This window comes from Tribolium madens, unplaced genomic scaffold, assembly GCF_015345945.1.
Source record: "Tribolium madens isolate multiple individuals breed KSU strain unplaced genomic scaffold, Tmad_KSU_1.1 Scaffold_1;HRSCAF=32;Tcas5.2_LG8, whole genome shotgun sequence".
NCBI lineage: Eukaryota > Metazoa > Arthropoda > Insecta > Coleoptera > Tenebrionidae > Tribolium > Tribolium madens.
Genome location: NW_025400984.1, coordinates 6,547,923 through 6,560,987, shown reverse-complemented (window position 1 = coordinate 6,560,987; position 13,065 = coordinate 6,547,923). Strand labels below are relative to the sequence as shown.

At 36.8% G+C, this 13,065-nt stretch overlaps 2 protein-coding genes across 2 annotated transcripts; both read left to right on the top strand.

Moving 5' to 3' along the window:
* Window positions 1-344: 344 nt before the first annotated feature.
* Window positions 345-8,612, top strand: LOC123003807 (chorion peroxidase-like). The gene is made up of 8 exons (XM_044396812.1): window positions 345-507; window positions 1,945-1,978; window positions 2,036-2,179; window positions 3,360-3,637; window positions 4,180-4,306; window positions 4,632-5,079; window positions 6,007-6,718; window positions 6,770-8,612. The coding sequence occupies exons 4-8, from the start codon at window positions 3,376-3,378 to the stop codon at window positions 8,452-8,454; spliced, it is 3,234 nt and encodes a 1,077-aa protein (XP_044252747.1). The 5' UTR covers window positions 345-507; window positions 1,945-1,978; window positions 2,036-2,179; window positions 3,360-3,375; the 3' UTR covers window positions 8,455-8,612.
* A 36-nt stretch (window positions 8,613-8,648) lies between these two features.
* LOC123003795 (clusterin-associated protein 1) lies at window positions 8,649-11,716 on the top strand. Its single transcript, XM_044396788.1, is given in 5 exon segments — window positions 8,649-8,721; window positions 8,769-9,151; window positions 10,783-10,878; window positions 10,927-11,404; window positions 11,448-11,716. Coding segments are annotated over 5 exon segments (1,278 nt in total). The 3' UTR covers window positions 11,696-11,716.
* The last annotated feature ends 1,349 nt before the right edge of the window (window positions 11,717-13,065 follow it).

Genomic DNA, 13,065 nt, shown 5'->3' with positions numbered 1-13,065 from the left:
TAACCAGTAGCCCAGTTAGATTGGTCACAGACGACGTCACCGTCTCTTGCCCAGTAGCCGTCTTAATAATTCCGCCTAGAACGAGTGTACAATCATTAACCGGTGGGAGTAGTGACCCAACACCGGCTAACCCCGTGACCCAGATGGATGCGATCCGCGGAAATTTTTCTCGATTTTCAGGTACTACTTTCGTTTAAGTGTGTCGATATTTCCAGAGGGTCTCTATTTTTACTTTCAAAGTGATTTTTTTCGACGCGGTGGTACCTCGCGTCTGAACCTTTCACCTCTGGCCACAAAATAGAGAGTGCCTAAGCAAATCCGAAGAATGGAACCGCAGGTGATTGAGTGTATTCGAAATATCGCAGACTAGACGTTGTACACGCTGGTACCAGTTCATTCAGTCAGTGTGTCGGTAGTACCCGCCTCATTCTACTCAGATACTGGCTATCCTGTTACACATTTCGTGCTCTTGCTATGCTTGCTGTGGTTATTAAGTACTAACAAAAGGTGAGTACCATCATTGTTAATTTTTGAACCATTTTTTTCTGGCTTCTCAGTTTTGCAATTATTTGGTAACATTTTTATCTAGTTTATTATTTAGGAAAGTTATGATGTACTACAGACACACCTAATAAAACGCGATGGTCATTCTAGACTTTCGAATATTGATAGCAATTGTTACAAATCATTGCCTTTAGAAAATAAATTTAATTCTCAGTCTTGATAATTTGAATTTGGTTTTTTTAATAGGAAAATAACGGTTGACATACTGAAATTCCAAAATGTTGCAACCTTTCAAGACAGTTGGTGATCAATAATTAAGACTTAATTATGACAAAGTGGAATAAAAATTAACTGTGCATAAAATAAACACGTCTGAAAAGTAGAATGATTGTAAGATATTTCAGGTTTATGTTGCAAAGCTGTGTAAAAGGCAAGTTTTTGAAAAGTGCAACTGGGCCCGTTATAAGAAACAAACACAAATTTAGAACTTTCAATTGAATTCCAAAGATGAGTTTAATAGGTGAAAAAATACCAAAATAGAAATAAGAAATAATAAAAAATTAATTTCTTTTTTTAATTTTTTTACACAATAAAGATTTTTTTTCTTTTTTCATTTTATATCCATTTTTTAATCTTAATTAACTCGTGTATTAATCGGACATTTATATCTAAGCACTACAATTAACTAGCAAACGCTTTTGAAAATTCATTTAGATACTAGCTTAAAGGAAAAAATCCGGGTATATGAAGTATCAATAAATTGGCCATTGTGTTCTTCTATTGTGTTATTATTGTTGAAATTATAAAACAAAGTTTCAGAATCTTAAAAAATTAGTGAAAGTTATTCATCTTTTTTATTTATTTGGTATTGGCAAAAATGGAACAAACCAATTTTAGATTATTTATTATACTAGATATCCGAAGAACCTCTATTTTTTTTTAATTAATTGAATTAAATTAGAAAACAAACTTCATGGTCTGTTATAAAATAATAACTAAGCAAAATGTTCGAAGGTGATAATTTTCGTAGATAAAATTCAAATATATCAAAAGTAGAACAGTGAACAATCCAATATTCATTTGGAAACGTACACTAATTACCCTACTAAAATAAAATAAATAAACAATGAAAAGATAATTGATAACTTTTAAGAAGCGGAATAAATTCTTCTTTACCGTTTAGAAAATTCTCAACTATAATAAAGGTTGTCATTCTTATTAAGAGCGAGGAAAATTAATGGAGCGTTTGTTTCCATTCAAGTACGTCCTTGTTATTTCTTATAATTTTTTTGTAAAAAAATTCAAAAAATGTCGCTGCCTCTCAAACCTAAATTAGAAGCACATCTCTCTCGGATTCGGGTCATGTAATTTCTGTAATTGCGCGGAAGTGCGATTACGCCTGAAAAAACGTTAATCTATCTGAAAAAGCGCTCATTTCAGCTAACCGAACATCCAATGAAGATGCCCGAAAACTGTAAGTCATGCACGTTGCGAGACGCGAACAATAACACTTATCCAGCTCCAATAACAGGCAGCATAAGCGACAGGAACCATCCTGAAAGCAACAAACAGCGCAACATCCAAGTCACCGCTAAAGTCCTCTTCGGCTCCGTGCATGCCATCAGCAGATTGAAGCAGGAGGAGAAGGCGGCCAAGGAGAATAAACGAATTTAAAGTGAGTTTGGGTGATTATTGTATTTATCCGGCGATTTCTAATGCGATTTTGCTTTCTCTTCGATGGGTACAACTTTCTTTTGCACTTGTCCACTTGAGATATTAACCTTGATTTCGAGAAACTGACCTTAAATACGACACCCTTGTAAAAATTTAGTCTTGAACTTTCTAAATGCAACTCGATGATGGATGCAACCGTGACTTTCAAGAAAATTATGCCTTTCTATTATTATTACATGAGTGGTGCACGGACTGACACTTTCAAATCGCAAGATTAAATGCGGGATGACCATTAACATTAAACGACTTTTTTATTTATTACCATGCATCGAAGGTGCATTCTTTCTGAGGCAATTTTATATGCAATCTTCAGATGAGCTAATATCACATCCCATCTATGTATAATTAAAGGATGTAAAGTAAACTACATTAATTTTTTTCAAGTGGACAGCTGTCAGCATTATTGCTAGATATTTTTTTGCGTCTTCCATTAATGCTATTAATGTACCGTTTTAAATTTTTAAAACACCTTGTTCAATTAATTAGTCCTTCTTTCTTCATATTTCCTCACTTTTTAGATACAAGTCGACTTTATTTATTATACAAAAGTTGAAGAGTTGTATTCACAAATCCTTCTCAACTTTTAGAATTGAGTTTGGTTACTTCTAGGTTTTACAAGTTGTAGTTTTTACGTTTATTTGTGTTCTTTTTTTCTTTTTTTAGGTCGAGGTTCATTCAGTTTTTTGTCAGAAATGTTAACTAGCAAATAAAAGTTAAGTGTTGCTTTGGCATCGAAAAATCTGATTGCCAACATTAGAAAAAAAATTAAATAATAAAAAAGTGCACCTCAACACCTGCAATAAGTACTTTTCTTTCAAATGTACTAGATCTTAGCACTTGTAAACAAAGTTCCAAGTCAGCATCATTAAGACCCATCGTTGTTAGAACCAAACCTCTTTCACACATGCCGTTGTTCGTGATACTCCGAAAAGCGGCTTTGCAAAAAAGACCAAAACGTCCTCGAGGTATATAAATTAACAATTATAACTGTATTCCTCAATACGACTCTCTCGATCCTCGAGATCTCCGTTCAGTTTTTAACTTGACATCCGTGTGTGTTAAAATGAGGTACAAAATGGTAAAATTTCGACATTTGTCCAACTTCCCATTTTTGGTTCCAGAATTGCGCTATGGACGATGATACTCACGGACGTTTTACTGACAACGACATTACCACACGACCAATGGACTAACGACGACCCACATAACTTGACCAAAAGGAAAGAAAGCGACTATTTCGAAAAGAACGACGCAGTTAAGGAAAACGAAAGCGATGATAATAGCAAGAGTGAAAGCTACTACAAAATTGATAAGAGGGAGTTGGATGATGCGGTCGACTATGGGATCAGGGCCATGCAAGAACTTATCGAGGTCAAAGAACCGAAATGGTACAAAATGGGTAAGTTGCAAATTCGGTGATGGGCAGATGGTATCAACACTCTCGGATGTTTACTCAGGAAAATTTCTCTTTCAACATTACAAACAAGGAAAATATTAATTAAATTACTCATTGTTGACTGCAAGTTTTTCCTGTACATTTATAACCAACTAATCATGTAAACAAAAGGTTACTTTCATTTATTCACAGAATGAACCTATGAATTATAATAGGATTTTGAAAACAAAGAACAGAACCAAAAATAACAAAAATTGCCTCATTTTCCCTTGGAGAAATTTACATTAACTTTGTTTCCGGAAAAAAATCCCAGACATTTCCTACTATATCGTATTAGTTTGTTTATTAATTAATTTTACTAAAACAAAAGCAATTTAAAAGAATTTCATATTTTCACATTAGATTAGAAATCAGCATTTTCCATAGATTTTGTTTAAAGAAGAACCCACTTTCATCACAAAACAAAACCACTTCTAATCAAAATTTGTAAACAAGTCCACTGGAAGTGTGTCACTTTCACTGTGATTTACCAAAATCGATTGCAGGCTTGTATTTGGATGCAAAAGAGCCGGCTCACCACGTTGCGAATTTTGGAGCCCCTATCAAAAAAGCTATCGACTTGTCAAATTTCGGTTACGCCTCCCTGGAAGCCACTAAACGACTTGCAGAAACGTAAGTAATCAGACCGGAAAAATCCAATTTGGTGATATAATGAATATGGATCTTTACCGAACTACCGTAACCAAACCAAATCGGATCGTTTATGGTAAACCGTTTAATCGCCCCAGAAATCCACCCATCATTATGTAAATCCCGCGAGTTCCTTGTAAAGAAAGAAAAGAAAGCGTCTTCCTGATAAACTCTTCCTTGGGAGTGGGACTGATTTCTACACCGGGTGGGGACTGGGACACTTTTATTAAACGATTTTCTACAACCCGGTCCAGTCTCAAACACGACTCGGTCAGTGGAACGAGAAACTGAATGTTCCCGATTTCAGTTATCCGGAAAATGTGAGTCGACAAGCCGCCGGCAGTTTCGACACGAGACTCCGGGAGGATGTGTGTCCATTGAGGGGCACCCCTAGGTGTCCTGCGGCCTCCCGAAGGTACCGAACAGCCGATGGTACCTGCAACAACTTTAATAAACCATGGAGAGGTTCTTCGCTACTACCCATGCAAAGGTTCCTACAACCGGTCTACGAAGACGGCATCCAAGCACCTCGCCGGTCCGTTTTCGGAAACAAGTTACCATCTGCTAGGGAAATCAGTACCAGGATCCACCGCGACAAGAATTTTGAAGTACCAACGGTCAGTCTCATGTTTATGCAATGGGGGCAACTGATCGACCACGATCTGGTGTCAACTGTCAAATCGCGAAGCTTCAATGGGACGGTTCCCAGGTGCTGCCACAGAGGAGGACAAGCCCTTCTCCCACCAGAGCTCACGGTAAAATATTTATGTTTTATTCAAGCTAGCCTGATATATTCCTACAAAAAGAATGATACGATGTTCTTATTATAAAAAAAAAACATATAAGTAACTTCACAGACTTATAGAATTCTTAGGTAACATTACCCAACAAATTTTTTTTAATGTGATTGATCTATTGACACGTGGATCAGGGTACATTAACATCCCTAATTACGAATTTGATAAGAAAAATTCTCCATCACGTACAGATTTTAAGTTACAGGAAAATAGTTTTCTCAAATTTTATCGTAAAAATTGTTCATTTCAAATAGAAATTAATTAAATAGACGACGAAAGAAATTAATTTATTTACTAAACAAAAACAATGTTGAAAGATGTATAAGATTCTAACATAAATCTGTTGTAGATGAGTTTTTTGCAAAAACTGACTTTCTTTTGTAGGGTGTTTTAACTTCTCTTATCGGGAACCAGCAGTAATCCCCCATCTCCCTTGGTACCTCTTTTCCATCGTCAATATATCCTGGTGGAACCTTTCCCCTCGTCACTAATGGCACCCAAATTTGGGGAATTTTTTTTTTTTAATGAGAATGGAAAAAATGAATTTTAACTGTTTGGTTTTTCGGCGATTTTGTCGAACATACTTATATATGATATCTCAAAATGCCTAATTTTAAAATCTGACGTGCTATGAAATTTTCTTTATCATTTTTGAGTTTAGCACATAGAATTGAACAAAAAATAACTGTTTTCTTCTCAGTCACAAATGCTTGTTGACTAGTGTAATTAGAGTAACATAACTTTGGAGTAAACTTGATTTTAGAATTTATTCAAAAACTTTATCCAATAGATAAGAAAATGTTTTTTTAGGAAATAATTAGTTCAATCAGAAATCCCTTTTTTGTTAATTTTGTCAACTTGATAATTTTGTGAAACCCTTTTTAGCACCCAAGTTGCCTGCCAATCGAAGTATCCCCCGACGACTGGTTCCTCTCCCCTTTCGGCCTCCGCTGCATTGAATTCATCCGAAGTGCTCCTTCTACCCGCATTGACTGTGATCTAGGTTGGCGCGAGCAAATCAACCAAGTCACTTCATACCTCGACGCTTCCCCTATTTACGGCAGTGACATCGAAACATCCGACTCAATGCGCGTTTTTCGCAAAGGGAAACTTCACTATGGCCGTCCACAAGGGCGCGAACCTCTCCAACCCCCTGATCCTCCAGGCGGGGAACTCTGCCGATCAGGAGCCGTCACTAGTGACTGTCTCCAAGGGGGTGATGGCCGACTCAGCGAACAGCCGGGGCTTACAGCCCTCCATACTGTGTTTCTGAGGTACCACAATCGATTAGCAACGGTTTTGGGGCAAATCAACCCGCACTGGAGTGACGAAAAAGTGTATCAAGAGACGAGAAGAATCGTGGTTGCGATTATCCAACATGTGACGTACCGGGAGTTCCTTCCCATTGTTCTAGGTCCGGAAGTTGTTGATTTGTTTGAGTTGAAGTTGGAACGAAAAGGGTATTACTCCAGTTATGACGATCGGGTTAATCCAGAAGTTGCAAATGCCTTTGGGAGTGCAGCTTTCCGGTTTGGGCACAGTATGGTACAAAATTCTTTTGTTAGGTTTGATACCAAGCACCGGCCACTCTTTAATAGTAAGTGCCCAATAAATTACTAATTTTTAGGAATTAAGTAAAAAATTGTAGATGTGACCCTCCATGAGGAGCAAGAAAACGTGGAAAACATCTGGAGTTTGGGATCATTAGACCGGCTTTTGCTCGGCTTTTGCAACCAACCGTCGCAAAGACGTGATGAGTTCATTTGCGAGGAACTCACGAACCATTTGTTTCAATCCCGGGGATTCCCCTTCGGAATGGACCTCGCCGCTATTAATATTCAAAGGGGGCGCGACCATGGTCTTCCCCCATATACTTCTTGGCGTGAACCGTGCGGTTTAAGCCCTATTAAATCGTGGAAAGATTTGGAAAAAATTATGAACCCGGACACAGTCCACCGTTTCGAAAGTCTTTACGAACATATCGACGACATCGATTTGTTTTCGGGGGGTTTAGCCGAGAAACCGGTCCGAGGAGGCATCGTTGGCCCCACTTTTGCGTGTATCATTGCCCAACAGTTCCTAAATTTGCGGAAAGGTGACCGATTCTGGTATGAAAATGGCGGATTTGAATCGAGTTTCACTCCTGCGCAACTCCAACAGATCCGTCACGTGACCCTTGCCCATGTACTTTGTCAAACTTTGACAGAGATTGAAACTATCCAACCTTTTGTTTTTCTGACAGTTGATAGTTTTCGCAACTCCCGATTGTCATGTGACAATCCTGTGCTTGACAATTTCGACTTGTCACCTTGGATTGAAGAGGATTTGAATGAGGTGCGAAGACAAGGGAAGAAGAGACGGAAGTTGAAACGTACTACCAAAAAACCTAAAGTTGCAACTCCCGTCAAGGTCAAAGTTTACAACACGACAACTCACACGGTTAAAGTACAGACAAAACAGACTTACACTAACAATTACGGTAACATACCAAATGACATACCTCAACGACCGACTTTTGACAGTTACAATGACAGACGGACGACTAGACCTGACGTGACTTACTTATTTGGAGTTGTAGGCGAATCGACAACTCCTATTCCAACTCCAAAACCGTTCCAAGTCAATATTAAAATTCAGTACTATCCCCCAACAACTCCTAAACCGACCAGACGTACCCGACGCCCACTTGATACTTACGACACGACGACCAAACAAAACTTTTACAGTGACGACTACTCAGTTTTTCGACCTCAAAATTACTACCAAAGTAAATACGAAGACCAGCCTTTTACAACCTCAAAAAGACCTTACATTTACTCAAACAACTACGTTTATTCGAAACGGCGACCCCAAGACGATGTTTTCGACAGACTTTACAGCGATGTCTACTCGAGTTCTTCTAATTTTGGGGACCAAGACGATTTGCCACGACCTTTTAAACAATACGCGACAGGTCATGTGGAAAAACTCTCGACTAATGACGAACACGACAAAATAGACTTCTACACTCCCAAAAAGCAGTCCGGTGGTACTAAATTTGTGAAAATTTCAAGTGTGAAAGGGCAGGAATATTTAGATCCGAGCGGAGCAACTGTTCAATTACATGTTTCACAACGTGAAGGGGATTTAGAACTTGAAGAAGGTGGTACCAATGATGAAGTAAGGCTAGTAGACCTAGAGGTACTACCGGGAGACTCAAAATGGCTGGTTTACAACGCCACGGAAGAGGAACTAGACATAATGGTACTTCCTGATGTCAATCTAAACATTTCCTGCTCCAGTGAACTTCCCAGACCTTTTCTTAGACGCAACTTGACAGTACCTGAGACATGACTTGACCTGACTTAGTTTTAATTTAATTTAATTGTTTCGAAAAATTTTCGACTGGATTTTTTTAAAGTACCGGCTAAAATACTGCCATGATGGGTGATATGTGTTATTTATTAATTTTTGTATTTATTATTTTGGTGTAATAAAGTTATTTTATTAATCGATGCCTACTCTGATCATCCCCCTTTTTCCCAGCCATGCGTAACACGTTACTAAGCAACCGTTAAATAAAAACAAAAGATACAAAAATGTCATTCAGAGACGTACGAAGTAAGTTTCTGCTAAAAATATGTTTCAATACTGATTATTTCTTGTAGATTTTCTTGAAATGATGCGAGCTTTAGGCTACCCATCATTAATTTCAATGGAAAGTTTTCGCACACCTAATTTTCCTCTTGTTGCTGATTTATTGGTTTGGTTATCAAAACGTTTCGACCCCGACGTCGATATACCATCAGAGATTGATACTGAAGATGATCGAGTAAACCTGATTCGAAACGCGGCACAATTTATGGCCCTCAAAGCCAACATCAGGTTGAATACAAAAAGGTTGTATCAAGCTGATGGTTACGCTGTCAAAGAATTGTTAAAAATAACCTCCCTCTTGTATGAAGCTTTGAATATGAATTTGGAAGATAAGGAAGATGAACATTTTGAAGAAGAAATGTTAAGTTTGAAAGATTTTGATTTAACTGATAAGGTAATCACATGTGTTACGGCCGGGCAACCAACTATACACACAAGTGGCGCAGCCAGAGATAGTTTAAAGGGGGTTACAATGCACGAATAATGGTTCAGTTTTAAAATTTTTATTTTTTTCGATTTTTGTCGAAATTTTGGTCGATTTTCGGTAACCGGAGCGGTTTATTCCTAATAACTACGGTAAAAATAGTTATTGAGAAAATTGCTGATAAAGTCAAAAATATCCAAAATATTAATTTAACTATAACTTTTAAACGATCAAGAATTTTGCAGTTTTCGCGACGTCAATCGATTTCTCGAAACATTTTACATATGTATGCATAAAAACATTATAACGTTTAAGGTACAGTTTTGCCGCAATTTACAAAATAAAAAAAGTAAAAAGGTTAACCCCTAAGCCCCCCTCTCAATGCACCACTGATACATACAGGCTGTTCGGTCCAAGTCGCACCTACACTTACTTCTTTTTTTCAAAAAGTAAATATTTAAGTAATAATATTAATTCTTGGCTTTCTTAATAAATGTATCAAATTTTTTAGCACATCCGGTGTTGCCGGAAATGCTACCAAATTTAGTTTTTCAAATAGAACACCTATGTTTTTTTCATCGAAACAATAATAATTGGCATGAAAAATACGGTAAACCACTATTTATTACATTTTGCGTAACACAATGCAATCAAAAAACATTTCAAATCTTAGAATTTTATAAGGAAATTGGTCCTGTAGCCTAATTTTTAATTTTAAAGGAAAGGTGTGCATAAAAAAATGCTTGGATACAGTTAAATTGCTGGTTTGACAAATCTACTTTGTCAGTTGATGAGCGAGTTCTCTTATGAAAACACTTAGATTTTCTTCGACTGATAACAAAACATTCAGATTTCTATTTTCTTGTTCCTCATTAAGAAGCACAGGTTTTTTAGTTTTAAGAAGCGAACCTGTTTGTCTCATTTGTTTTTCAATTCGACTAAATATCCAATGATTTGGGTATTTTTCTCTATACTGTCTTTTGGCTTCCGCTCCTTTTTTTATTGCACTTGAAAAACACTTTAAGCTGATCTACCAATTTGTCGTAATTAATATCATCTATTATTAAAGATCTCAATAAGATTTTTTGACAAATTAGGCTTTGTCAAAATAACAACAAAACGGTATCCAAGCATATTGCTTTTTGCATGAATACCTTGACCTTGACCTCACCTGAGGATGACCACTTTGTGGTTGAAACGCGTTGTGCATTAAAATAAAAGTTTGGTGTGACGGGCTAATTGTGTTTTTGTTTACCTTGACAAGTAAAATCCGCCTACGTTGCAAAATTGGCAATAAAATTCAAAAATTTAAATTGTTTTCTGAGTGCATTATGTAAAGTAAAATGTAATAAATAGTTGTTCACCGTATTTTTCATACCAATTATTATTGTTTCGAGCAAAAAAACATAGGTGTTCCAGTTGAAAAACTAAATTTGGTAACATTTCCGGCTACACCGGATGTGCCAAAAAAAGTTGATGCATTTACTAAGAAAGCCAGGAATGAATAGTATTATTTGAAAATTTAGTTTTTGAAAAAAAAAGTAAGTTTAGGTGTTATCGGCTGGGGTGACTTGGACCGAACCCCATGTATTGTTTTGCAGATAAACGAATTAAAATTGTCGAGACAATTGGCAAGTGAAATAACAACTACGGGTGCCACACTTTTCGATTTGTTGGGTAAAGAAGTGGAATTGAGGGTAATGAAAGACTATTTTACGATTTTCATTTTAATTTTGACTTTATAGGCCGCGAGACACAAAAGTGTTGGCCGCCAATACGAACTCAACGAAGTCGAATCCGGAATTAAAAAAGCAATAGAAGCCCTTAAAACCGAAATTGATGAAAGTAGGCAACTCATCGATAATGTCTCCGCAACTGAAGCGAGCTTGGACAACAAAATCGAACGCAGAAAAGTCGAAATTGACCGTTACGAGAAACGCCTCCAAACGTTAAAAAAAGTCAGACCGGCCTTTATGGAAGAGTTTACCGCTCTTGAGGCCGAACTCGAACAATTGTTTGTCCAATACTCCACCAGAGTGCGCATTCTGAACCAACTAGAACGGCTAGTAACCGAAACAGAGCGCCAACAATTAGAAAAACAACTCCAAATGGTTTCGCCTAGAATCGAAACTATTCCGTTGGAGGGCGGAACTGAGGCATTTTTGGAGTTGGAAGAGAGCGAGACGAGACAAAAACAAGAAAGGCCAAGGGCGAGCACTGGGGGTGGGTTTGTAAGTTATAAAATGATTTATAAAACGATTTTCAGGGAGGTCGAGAACTGCAAAAACGGCTAAAGTTTATGGTGGAATGCAACCACCGATGTCAGCAACGCCGTCTTTGAGCTCGGATTCGGAAGATGACGAACTGTTTATTGATAAAGACGAGTCGGAGTTGATTCAATCGGATGATGAGTCCTTGGGGTTGGAATTGTCGGGGATGGAGATGGCTAAAAGAGTACAATCGGGAAAACCGGCTGGAAATAAATTGAACGATAACAGCGATGATGATTTTTAAATTTTAAAACGTGTATTAAAATAATAAAAAATATACTTCTAAGGTTGCGACAACCAGAAATACATTTAGGTATATATTATTTTGATTTATTTAATGATGAATTTGCAAATGCACTTCGAGGTGAATGCACTGGTTTCCAGTCCCCAATCTGCGTTGAAATCTCCACAGTACCAAATTTAGAGTTGTTATTTCCTCACAAAAAATTAATAAGCCGGTAATAAAAACCGTTTAGCAAAATAATTGGGTATTAGTCAACCAATCGAAAACTCAGAGCAAAAACGCGAAATTCAATCAACCACCATTACGTAATACCATTACATAACCCCAAGTATTGTATTCAAATAGCTGAGTAAATCTTTGTCATTAACTCTGAATCGTCCTTTTACTTTTCATCCGGAAGAAATGGACGCTGTCACCATAACGGCCTTACCAGGGACTCGGCGAATTTCATGCAGAAAATTGCAAGGAATTATCCTTTCACCATGCAATTCCAATCATTGTGGTCAATTTCCAAACCGGCCCAATTGGGCAAATTACATAATCAAGGTCGGAAAATTTTATAGACTATTTTAATGGTGACCGTAACATTCACCTTGGTTTATTGGTTCCGACCATTGATGCGCTCATGGGATACCTACTTCAAGTGATGTTTTTCATTAGATGACTGGCCGAAATTGTTTTTTGCAAATTTCAGTGTCAGATTTTTAGGAATTATTGTAGTGTAACGTCTGAATAAACAACATGGAAGTTTAAAGAATTCCCCAAGGGGCCATTTTGAAGCCTCTTATGTAATTTTACAGTTAGACCCTATTTAGTGTTTATATCCGACCACTGATATGCAAAAAAATGAAAAGAATTTATTAATAATTCATTGGGGCCATAAACTTTTTTCTTCTATTTAATTTATATCTTTTTGGCAAACATGTTTGTTATGGTCTGTGCCTTTAAGAGGTCACGTTGTTGACTTTTTTATTTCTTGCATAATTTTATTTTAGTATTTTTCTTCTAATTATGCTAAACTGACTTTTGCAATTTATTTATAAATGTGTAACATTGTTTTTGTACCACATATTTATTGTATTAAATATTAAAAATAAATTATATGATTTTTTTTATTTATTTCTTCACGTTACAGTTAATTCCGAGAAGGTCAGATTTTGCTCTTTGCTCTTATAATATAAAATATTCAAACGAAAAACTTCCAAAACTTCTAGTACAATAGCCATAAAAAATCAATTAGCATAACAAGTCACGTGGATATTTTCCAGTTGAATCTTGATCTAAGTCAGGAAATTAAAAAGCAATAAAAAGTACAAAGTCTAACTTGAAAACGCCACCAAACAGTCTAGCAAAATCTGTAGAAATTAATT